Source organism: Crinia signifera, chromosome 8 (assembly GCF_055691185.1).
Source record: "Crinia signifera chromosome 8, ASM5569118v1, whole genome shotgun sequence".
Taxonomy (NCBI): Eukaryota; Metazoa; Chordata; class Amphibia; order Anura; family Myobatrachidae; genus Crinia; species Crinia signifera.
In genome coordinates this window covers 6,032,377-6,044,708 of record NC_139224.1, presented here as the reverse complement: position 1 = coordinate 6,044,708, position 12,332 = coordinate 6,032,377, and the positions used below count along the sequence as shown (strand labels likewise).

Sequence of the window (12,332 nt, the reverse complement as noted above, 5' to 3'; positions counted from 1 at the left end):
GGTGAATGCCGCACGCTGCCCTTTCGAACGCCCCCCCCCCCCCGCTGTGCGAATCCCCCCATTTGAACACATCACATCCCCCACAAAAACCATTTGATGGTTGCCGATGGACGCTATTATTTCACCGCTTATTGGCATAACCGGTGACACTGATATTGGCGGGAGACAGACGTCAGTCCGCAGGATGTTTAAATTACCCATGTCACAAAGCTTGCATCGTACACAGCATTTTGGTGTTGCGTTGTTCGGTTTAGGAAGGGTGCAAAGAGAAATCCGGAATTACCTTCACTCAATTTCACATGAAAAGGACAGGAACAGAGTAACTAGTGCAACAGATCCATTAAAGGAGGGAAGTATTTGCTGCGTCTCGCACATACAACACACCAAACAGGCCGTCTGGGATGTTCTATGAAAAGGTCAGTGGACCGGAACAGGTCAAATTGACCTCTGTAGGCAGGAGGACATTGAAAATGCTTGTAGCATCACCTTGCAGCAGGGTTGCTGACTGTAGCATCACCTTGCAGCAGGGTTGCTGACTGTAGTGTCACCTATGCAGCATTTACAGAGACAGACACATTTGTCGCTACGGTCAGGAATCAAACCGGAGGATGAACCAAGTCAGGACCACATAACATTACACCTCAGTAGGTAAAGGTTTGCTTGATCTTAATGTTTTCAATACAAGTGCATCTAGTAATATACACATATAGCTCTCAAACATTTCAGTGTAATACTCAACTGTGTTTGATGTTAAAGATTCCACCCCCCCCCCCCCACCACCATCCTTGCTCTTTGGCTCTCTCGACTCCCTAACGTATCAGCGGATGACCTGCTCACTACTACCCCAATACCGCAATGTTTCAGGGCCTACCTATCTCCACATAGGAAGTTCTTAATAGAGAACTCGTCAAATTCAAGTAGTTCCAGCTAGCAGACCGGTACCATGGCCTTCAGCATGTCCCATTGGTTCCAGGCTTTTGGCTACAGATTTAACGTGGGCCCTTGGTCTTTTTCTGCTTTTAATTAAATTTTATTCTTAAATTGCTGTAAACCATTTGTCAATTTTGTATATATATATATATATATATATATATATACACATACATACACACACACACACACACACACACGCACAGTGAGTGGCCTAATTATTATTACCACCCCCTCAATGTTGGACCACCTTTTGCCCTAAATACTGCATGGACTCTGTGAGATGTTGGTAGGTGGTATGAGGAATTTGAGACCATATCCGATGAACTGCACTTTCCAGTCCCTTGAGATTTGCTGGTACTGGATCCAGCTGCCTGATGGCCCGTTCCATCTCATCCCACAGATTCTCAATTGGATTACGGTCTGGTGATTGTGCCGCCAACTAAGCCAGTCTCTGTCATGGTCTTCGAGCCATCTGTGGACAATGTCCTGCTGGAAGTATCCATCCCCGGCAGGGTACACCATTAACACAACAGGATGTAACTGATCTGTGATAACACTCAAATACCCTTGGCCATTCAGAAGTTGTTCCACAGGAATCAAATGACCCATACAATGCCAAGAAAACATCCCCAAACCATAATATTGCCCCCACCAGCTGGAAGTGTTGTGGCAATGCAGTTGGGGTCCAGGCTTTCGTGCTGATTTCTCCATATTCGCACCCTGACATCTGCATGGTGAAATTGAGAACGTGATTCATCAGACCACATGACCCTTTTTTCCGGTCATCTACTCTCCAATCCTTGTGCTCCTTTGCGAACTGGAGACGTCTGCTCTCGTTCAAGGCAGAGAGGCGTTCAAACAGGTAATTGGCTTCCATAGCCTATACGGTGTAATGTGCGGTGAACAGTTCGTTCAGAGACCTTCGCAGTTGCTCCTTGATTAAGATTCCCCGCAATGTGACGTACTGTTGCTCTTCTGTTGGACTGGACATCTCTGGCAAGTCTCCTTTCAGATCGAGCATTCAGTAGCCTGTGACGACCACAAGCCTGACGTTGAGACCTGGTTTTCTGCTGGGGAGTCCGCTCTCTGTAAACATTAATAACTGCCGCTCTCGGACACTTCACAAGTGCAGCCGTTTTGCTCATACTGGTTCCGACGGTTCGAACGCCTACAATCATCCCGCGTTCAAACTCCGCTAAATCACGTTTTTTGCCCATTTCTTCGCAAGCAACACAGTGCAATTGATGCTTCACTTGTCCTGCATTAGCTTTTTATAGCTATCTCGCCCTCTAGCGGCAACAACGTGAAGTTCTGGGCGATCTACGTATAAGTGTCAAGTGGTCATAATAATTTGGACACTCAGTGTGTGTCTATATATTATGTGTGGGGAAAAAGGGTGAGGCCCCTTTATTGCCTCTTTTATTGTAACAGATTTCTATGTGATGTAGCGGCGCTCTCTGCGATGTAACCCCGCAACGTAACCCATCTCTCCGCGACGTCACACACCTCTCCTCGATGTCACCCACCTCTTCGCGATGTCACCTATTGGTTCCTTATGTCATTGCCATGATGATGCTGCCGTATATAACTGATGTCTCATTGCATTATTTGTGTCTTTGATATTTGCACAATCGCTCCCACATTTCTACACGCAGGAATAGAACACAGAATATCGGTAATTACCTTCTGTGCCTCCCTCACACAGCTCCGGTACTCCTTCGCTAGGTCGCTGCAATTCAGAAGCTCCTGAGGGTTGTCTGCGTAACACTTCAGGATATTGGACTGCAGACCCATGCACACCGGCTCGTAGCTTCGCTTCCTAGGAAAGACAGAACACCAATGATCATTAGCAATACAAAGGAATACAGAGCGTGAGGACAGGCTAGCCCTATTGACAGTTCTAGGCAGGCCAGAATAACAGCCCTGGATAAAGCAATGTACAGTAGGCCTTAATCCGCCCATTGAACAGATACATAAAACAAATTCATACTTTACCCTCCTGTTGGACAAACAGTGCATGGCTGCCATCACTCTAATTGGCTGTCAGCATGTTGTTTGGTGTATGGTTGGAGCAATCCGCCATTCACTGTATGGTTGTAGGCTGGGAGACAGGTACAGAATGCTGTACTCTGATTGGTGGATAGCTCCAGCCATCCACAAATCATCCTGCCGACAGCCAATCAACGTCTGTCTGCAGGTTAGGAGGCAGGTACAGAATGCTATACTCTGATTGGTGGATAAATCCAGCCATCCACAAATCATCCTGCCGACAGCCAATCACCGTCTGTCTGCAGGTTGGGAGGCAGGTACAGAATGCTCTACTCTGATTGGTGGATAAATCCAGCCATCCACAAATCATCCTGGGAGGCAGGTAGAGTACAGTATACTGGCTGAGTGGCTGCTCATGCTTTCTCTACCTGCCTCCCAAGCAGCCCACCCCTGCCTGAAGGCCCCTGGAATCTTGGGGCACTGGGCAGCTGCCTGTGTGTCTTCACATTACGGCGGTCCCAAGGTAGGCGTTATTGGGGACCAAATAATCTTCACGAGCTGCAACAGCGGCCCATTAACCTTCAAAAGCTCCATTTCCACAGAAACAGATGATGAAACTGCACAGATAGACCATGAACACAGCAGTCACTGCTGGGAACCACCCAGGGAAGAGATGCCACTGGGGAGAGCAATCTGCATCTGAGCATGCAATACCCCAGAGGAGGCGCCCGTTCTGTTACTAGGATACCTGCTCCTGCCGCGCTCTGTGGAACACACTCACAGTTGTAAAACATTTTTTTTAATTGATCTGCGTTTTACTGGAAAGAACAAGCAATACAGTACAAGGCAACCCCATTCACAGGCAAAAAGGCAACTTTGGCTTTCATCATTATTATAATCCTTTATTTATATGGTGCCACAAGGGTTCCGCAGCGCCTGCCAAAACATAGATGAGCAAAAAAAACAAGAAAATAGTGATTGACAGTACAAGTAGAAGAAGCATAAAAATGTGACCAGAAGTATTTTATAAATGCAGTAGCTGGGGAGCAATGGAGCCAGCAGTAGAATCAAACAGCAGGTTATACGCTAATGGCTAAAGCAACAGTGAGAGGGAAGAAAACATTCAATTTAATACAGGACGCCCGCAGAACATTCAGTGCCGCAGCAACTATCATACCGGCGGGCCAGGGTGACACTGATATCCTGCCCACTTCTCTATATAGTCCATTCTAGCACCCCGCCTGGGGTGTCACTCTCAGCTGTGGTGCTTATAGCACAGGTCTGGTCTGCATATCCGTGCTGAAATGCAGACCATAGTGCGCTAGAAGCACCGCAGCAGAGACACACATCCCAGGCAGGGGAGAGGAACTGCATGGGTTTTGGAAGATGCAGGGTGCTAGAATGAACACAGATATGTCACATAGCAGGCAACGGGGGAGCACTGGGTGCTGGTCCTGGTCATGCCCTAAGGAGGTGTCCTGTGGTGTTCCAGGAAAGGGAGGCATATTGCCTCTCCAGTATAACGATGTACCACTCCCACGTCCTTGTGCCATGGGCAGCAGCACGGATCGCTCACCCCTACTTACGTCCATGTATGAGTGTATTGACGCATTTCGCCGATCACAGTTTACTTTTTCTTTTGAAAGGCGCAAAGTGAGATATATGGCCCCCAAATATAGTAAATGGAGCTCCCTCATGGGGTATGGTATAACTTACTGACAGTTGGGATTCCGATTATCGTTTCTCCATCATCGGAATTCCGACTACCAGGAGCCCACCAGGAAGGGAGGGGCACATTCCAGCCCCTTGGGGGCACGATGGTGAGCTGCACTTACCACCTATTTAATTCAACCTCATGGACCCCACGAGGGAAAATAGCCCGTGTAAATTCTGGATTACGACGGTCGGGCTCTTGACCATCGAGGCTCCAATGACGGAGAAACGAACGTTGGAATCCCAACTGCTGGTCAGTCATCCAGCACCCCCCTTATGAATCCGCCATTATACAAAGGTCTCTTTATACAAAGGTAGCAAGCAAGAAACCTGTAACTGGTTACAGAACAATAACAACAATCCTTAATTATGAATCAATATAGTCAGGAGAATGGGGAGAGTGGAAACAATCACTATGACGACGGATTCCGCTTCTACCATTGAACATGCCAGCGAGCGGCATACAGGGATGTTCTTATGGAGGTGAAGACTGTGCATTGGGATCAGGTCAAATATAATGTCAACCGATCCAAAATACATTACCCCACAGATAATAAGTACAGGTCTAAGCACATCACTATATATATATATAAAAGGCTAAAAATATTCCTCACCTTTATGAGGAAAAGTACCGCCAGTGACCACTAGAGGCGCCTCGAAGGAACACATTACTCCTGAGTAACAGAAAGTGAAATCAAACTTTCTGGATACGGACAGAGGGATCTGTGGCGACAGAGACTGGGATGACTAAACCGTTATTATGACGGGCTTATAACTAGTATAGTATAACCAAGCAGTGTAATCTGTACGACGTGCAAGTTGTCTGCTCTGCTCCAGAGAAGGGGAGGGCGCGAATGGAGACTGCACGCTGACCCTCGGCTTTGTTAAACCGACCCCAGGTATTCCCAAACTCTAAATTGCAATGCAAAAGTAAAGCCATCCATCATTTATGGGCTAAAATGCAAAAGCAGGAGGTATTTACCCTGCATGCAAAAATAATAAATGCATGTGCAACCTTTGTTCTGTAAGAAGGCTGGTCAGGGTGCAATGTTAAGGCAGGTACACACTAGTACAGTGGTTCCCAACCCTGGTCCTCAAGTACCCCCAACAGTGCACGTTTTCCAGGTCACCCGGCAGGTGCACTCATTATTCAGGCACATTTGAAAAGATCACAGGTGGAGCTAATTATAGCACTTGTGATTCTGTGTGTAGACCTGGAAAATGTGCACTGTTGGGGGTCCCTGAGGACCAGGGTTGGGAACCACTGCACTAGACAATATGGCTAGTTACAGTGCTAGGCCATGCCCCCCCCCCCCCCACACACACACACACACACACCGGTAACTTGGGAGGTATGCTTAGTGTGTAACCAGCTTCACATTTGTTTGCCTCCAAACTCAAAATCTAGACTTTAGGTTGTTAACGATATGGTTCAGGAGCCACATCCAGGAGACTGCTGTTGTTGAGGAGATAATCAGAAATAATGACTGCATATACAGTTGGCAAAGGGGGTTGTTAATGACACGTGGGCGTGTGCATACACACTAAATGAAATATCGTTATCGTGCATATTGTCTAGTGAAAGTGTACCCCACTTTACACCAGCATTTCAGTATATACACACACATTTTCATCAGAGTTACTGTATCCAGCATCCCATCACCACAGACATGGGGTGCTTTACATGCGTCCCTCTAGCTGTTGTGGAACTACACATCCCAGCATGCTCTACCACAGCTTTTCTTTTACGACATGTACTGTACTATGGCACAGCATGCTGGGATGTGTAGTTCAACAACTTGTTGAGCACTCCTCCGATTGATCACACGCTTTTTCTTGAATTATTCTCTGTTTGTTCACAAGTTTATTATTTTCATCTTGTGTTACCACTGCATTCATTGTACAATCATATTTCCTATTGTTAATTAGCATTTGAACCTGTACAAGCTGGTCTCTTCTATAATCCTCTTGTTTGTTTGAATCTCGTCATTGCGGCCCCCTCAACGGTGTTCACTGTAGCAACAAGGGCCACTGAGCGGTGTGTGTGTGTATATCCACGTGTGCATTATCACAACGCGTTTGGCCATCGGGCCCAGAAAACTGGTTTACTCACCTAGGAGTGCTGTCGAGCAGTCAGAAAGGAGGTAGCGTAAGGCAAGAATGGTTCTTTTAGGATCTAAAAATAACAGAAACAGGTCTGTCGCCCATGCAACATTCTGGCCATATGATGCAGGGGAGAAGAACGTCAGCCGCACTGTATAAATATAAAGGGGCCTTGTTAGCAAAAGGAACGGAATCAGGATTTAATTATATTTCCTGGGGCCTTACAATGGGAACGCTGCACATGTGAAGAAATGTTATTTCGTTTTATGCTCCCTATAAATATGTTATTTTTCCTCTATTTCTCCTTAAAACGCTGCCGCATGAATAAATTGCTAGTTTTGTGTCTGTTTTAAAGCTGATTTTCCTCACAATGCGTATTGCCAGCACAGAGTGTAAATAAATCATGGTTCTCCTGCGGTTCTGTACTGTGAGAGAGAAATAGATTTGATTGTTCATTTATTTCCTTTCTCAATTTATCAGCCCAGACTCTGAGCTAAGTGTGAACTGGCAAACTGGGATCTGAAAAGAATTTACCGGGGTTTTTTTCTTTCCTTTTGCATTTTCCAATATGGAAAAGAAAAGGTAAAATGCTGGGATAAATTTGGCTTCCGTTCCTTTTCCCCGACTTAAAGGAAACCCATTACCAATGCTAGGCAGCCATTTTGTGGTCTAAAGTAATAGTCGTGTTTTTTTATTCCTTAGAAACAAGATGGGATCTGGGGTTTAGAAAACGCTAAATGTTGTGGCCGTGATTTTGCATACATGAAAGGTAATTAACAATTGGTTCCACCTAGGCAACATTGCTCCAATCAGGAGCACGGCGCTCCTCCCTCTTGTTCTCACAGGCCTCTTCTCTCGCTTCAAGTAAAGGACTCTATGACTCAGTGACCGTCCATACCCACATTTTTGTACCCTGTATTGTTCTTATGTGTGCTGGAGTCAGACAAAAGCGCTGTATATAAAGCAAGATGGCAGCATTGGCTCATTGTGAACCTGCCTTTTGTGTTTCAGGAATCTCAGGATTACTCAGCCATTTGTAGCGACAAAAAAGATGTTATAAGAGGAAAAACAGAATGTTCTGTGGAATTAATGGCTGTGCGGTGTTAGCGGCTGCACTTCTGATGCAGTTTTGCAGACTATGGGGCCCATTTATCAAAACATATTTGCCGCTAAATACCCGAAAACACGGTTTTCGGGGTTTAGCCGCAAATATTAAGTATCTCCTAAATGTATCAAAGGGGGACCGCAGCAGGAATCTCCGATCCCTGCTGCGATCCCCCTGCACCGCCGCCAGCCACATCCCCCATAGGTTTCTATGGGGGATGCGAAGCTGGCCGATGTATTAACATCGGGCAGCCCGGCTTCGCATCCCTGGGCTATCGCCATTCTGGGATGGCGATAGCCCATTGTAGCCTATGGCTACAGGATCGCACTGCCAAGCGGGGCAGTGCGGTCGGCGGGGGTCAGCGCCTAACCGCGCATGAGTAGACCCCCCCGGCTTCCGGGTCAGGGCTTCGCAGTGACCTGTCCCTGCGCCCTTTTAATCATACATCCAGCTGGTGTACTTCAACACCGCAAGGCGGTGCCACTGCGCCATCATCGCAATATGTTGATAAATGCGCCCCTATACCTCTTCAAGTATGCCTTCCACTCTGTCCAACTGGGCGCACTCTAGTTTGCAGAAGAGTGCCACACCTTTGGTTGCTGCTGGTACACCCAAACCAGTTGCACCGAGATGTCCCGGGACCGAAACGCAGCACGTTTTACAAAGTATAATATGCCACGCTCACTCTCAAGAGCCAATTAACAGTTTACAAAACCCTATTAGTCTGTGCGGTTTTGGATAACACAGGGCCTGATGCTGAGCTTTGGATGACCGTGGGGGCAGAGCTTAGTACAAACTGGGGCGGAGCTTCAGGTTGCTCAGGGGCAGAGCTTCAGACAGACTAGGAGTTGGGCATAATGATGCATTTAACTGGAAGAGCGATCTATGGCCAAGTCTCTCTTGGATTACAGACCGGACCAGCAGGCTGCATTCAGCCTCTGTAGCTTTCAAGGGGTTAACTCTATTGGGCCATCTGTGGCCCATTGGAAATACGCAGCCTTTAGCAAACTCTTAGTGAGCTCTTGACGCGTTTCGCAGCCACCAACCTAGTGACACTCCAGTGAAGACCCGTCTGAGAGTGTATCCTCCAGTAAATGAAATCTCATCAACGTATCCTTCTCATATTATTACCATCGACATCAATCAGGTGATTCTGCCTTGGTGTGGAGTGCTGGTATGCCGCGTTCCTTAGGAAAGACATCTGCGGCAGGGTGAATATGTGAGGCCGGCGTTTTATTACTGGAAGGAGAAAGCACGCTTGCAGTGAATTAGTCATTCATCTTAGTCACAGCCAATCTTGGGATTCCAGGAAGATGTATCATTAACTCACAAGTGGCTGTTCAGCGGCGGGCAAGAAGAATTGAAGCAACAATACGAATCATTTGAGGTTTTACAGACGCAGACTAAAGTGGAGCAGTCAAAACACTGGAGGCGTGCGCGGAGAACCGTGCAGGGGCTTTACAGGTGGAAGTGCTAAGAGCGCCGGCTGTATTTATGTCAGCAAAGTGTCTCTCATGGATGTACATTCACAGATCATGAATGCATACAAAACATCACTGAGACATTAAGAGCATTAAAGCCGGGATGGATAAGTGACATTTGAAATGTTTGTGTTGTATAAGAATTGCTTTGACAGGTCTGTGACATACAGACCTGTTCAGAAGAGTCAGTAATAAATACGTAACTTTGGAGTCTCTGTACAGTAGCAGTCAATTAGCTCCCATCTGCCAGTTTACAGGCTGTGGGGGCAGATGTATTCTCCCCTTGAGTAGTGGGGGGGGGGGGGGGGGGGGGGAGGGGGAGCAGCAGGGATGTGTGTGTATGAGTGGGGGGGGGGGGGAGCGACGCAAGGGATGTGTGTGCACCTTCATATTTTGGCATGCCCGGAAATTGCCTGGACAGCCCGCTGCGACAGCTCAGTTCAGCCAGATTTTTTTCCGGGCATACCACTGAAGAGGTGAAGCCTTAAAAAGAGGTGAAGCCTTAAAAAGAGATAAATACGAGGGTGATACAAAGTGATAAACATCCAGCTGATCAGCTCCTAAATGTCATGGTATCGGCAGTGTTAGAAAAATGGCAGAACAGTTTGGGGTGAGACAGCGCTATCCTGTTTGTGTTGGTGTTTGGAAGTGTGGAAATGACACACTTCCAAACACCAACACAAACAGGATAGCGCTGTCTCACCCCAAACTGTTCTCCAAATCTAACTAAAAAGGGACTGGGATACCCTTAACGAGACTAGCAGCACCTGTAACTAGCTTATAGTACATACAAGCTGAGCGCAGTTGTGTTAATTTCTCTCCTATTAGAAAAATGGCAGTTACGAGCTGATTGGCTGAACGTTTATCACTTTATTACTCTCCCGGTTATCTCTTTTTAAGGCTTAATGCATCTGCCCCTGTTTTTGCATAATGACAGTTAGGAGCTGCTTGGTACTTTGGGCCTTATTTTGGTTCATTCTTTCTGACAAAATCCTTCTTAGATGGACAAAACCATGTGCACTGCAGGGGGGGCAGATGTAACATGTGCAAAGAGAATTAGATTTGGGTGAGTAATTTTGTTTCTGTGCAGGGAAAATACTGACTGCTTTATTTTTACACTGCAATATAGATCTCACTTTGAAGTAAAACCCCACTCAAATTTAATTCTCTCTGCACAAGTAACACCTGCCCCACCTGCAGTGCACATGGTTTTGCCCATCTAAGAAGGATTTTGTCAGAAAGAATGAACCAAAATAAGGCCCTTTATCTTTGTCCAGTTTATCTCTCTCCAAGACTTAGTACTTAGAGCCCAGCGCAAAACACAAGTCAACAGGCTCTAAAATTTAGCATTTCAAACGGTTACAGACAAATAAAACCTAAAAATAAATAAAAGTTTTTGATCTCTTTTTTTTTTCCTACCTGTCCTCGTCAGAGGTAGGCAAAGTGTCGCACCACAGCTGCGGTGGAACTACAAATCCCAGCATACCATACCACATAAACGGCCGCCCGGTTTCGGACATCTGGCATGACACATCGAGCAGAATGAATACAAATGATCCCGATAGTTTATATTTTGCACCCCTGCTTTATGCAGCTATACAGCAAGTAGCTACTGCCCGTCGATTATTAACCAGGATTTTTCCTTTTCTTTTTGCACTCCTCGTTAAGGGAAAACAATATCTGTGCTTCATTTAAATTGAAATATATACATCATAAAGCAATACGTGTATCCATGGTAACGGACAAAGAAATCTGACATATACTGTACAAACAGAACCGGTGTTACAGAGATTGCTCCTACATCTTCCCAGCAATGGCTCAAGGAATCGATTCATCGTATTGATATGATGTCTGGCACCGATGTTCACACTGAAACAACAACACGATCCCCCAGATGGGAACAGTAGACACCAAGAAGATGACGTTGTATGGATTATAGAAGTCGCAGATCTAAACACATTTTGGCGGTAAGGGCCCCAGTACAGTGCGGCGACTTCTTCCCTCGAACGCAGTGCTCCCTTGAGGTCCCGGGCGGCAGGATCGCATGTGGTCCTTTTGCACGCGATATATCGAACGCCCAGGCTCAGAAACAATCCGCGAGATTGCTTCTGCAGCAGGGACGACTCGAAGGATCCGGTGCAATTTGGGATCTTTTTCTGTGATTGATTGCCCCCGCCATCTCTCCATGACGGGTCCTGGCGGTCACCAATATCGAATAGACGGCGCCAGATCACACCGCGCGTACACACCTTAACATTTGGGAGAACGGTTCTAGAGACGATATCATTGAGAACTATTATGATGTTTAACGGCGTCTGCCTCTTCCTGTACCTCTCCGATATTTGTCTTCCCTACTTATCTGGGCCAGCGTCTCATTTACGGCCTTATCTCTCCTGGCCACAGACTATCTCTTCTTGTTAAGTCTGTAATCATGGAGAATATAGCATATCTCTCGCAGATTGATTCCTCAATTATTCAGATATTTAGCGAGGGACTATTCTGGCAGGAGAGCGGCGGTGACTGGACATCAAACACTGCGCGGTCAGCGATAACGGCGTTATCTGCGGCAGGTGGCAGCAGCGCCCTCCTCTCTTCTGCTTATCTTCCATCTAAGCAACATTCAGGTGAGAGGTTATTTCTATGTGAGAGAAGATTGCAGCTGGCAGATACACAGAAAAGGTTGTGGTTCACACCCCTTCTATGTCCTTATGTGCCCGGTTCTGGGCAGCTGGGTAACCATAGCACAGGTACAGCCATATCGACCTAATGCTTGCGTCAACCTAACCACATGTTGACCTTTTGTCATGTCGACCTTGTTGCATGTTGACCTTTTGACCTTATTCATGATGATCAAATGTCCATACACCCAAATTTGGATCGCAACGAACGATCCTGAATCGGCATGAAAGTTCATTCAAAGCGAATTGTCATGTATCTAGTATACCACAGCAATGCGCCAGAAATCTTAGACGAAATGTGTGCACATATTTAATAACAATCTATTTTCC

At 46.5% G+C, this 12,332-nt stretch overlaps 1 protein-coding gene across 2 annotated transcripts in view; it reads right to left on the bottom strand.

Annotated features, from left to right (window-relative positions):
- CHCHD6 (coiled-coil-helix-coiled-coil-helix domain containing 6) overlaps positions 1-12,332 on the bottom strand; it is a 204,932-nt gene that overhangs the window by 54,502 nt on the left and 138,098 nt on the right. For both annotated transcript variants that reach the window (XM_083155652.1, XM_083155653.1), the window contains one exon: positions 2,617-2,752. In XM_083155652.1, the coding sequence (XP_083011778.1) occupies positions 2,617-2,752 (136 nt within the window). The remainder of the gene's footprint in view (positions 1-2,616; positions 2,753-12,332) is intronic.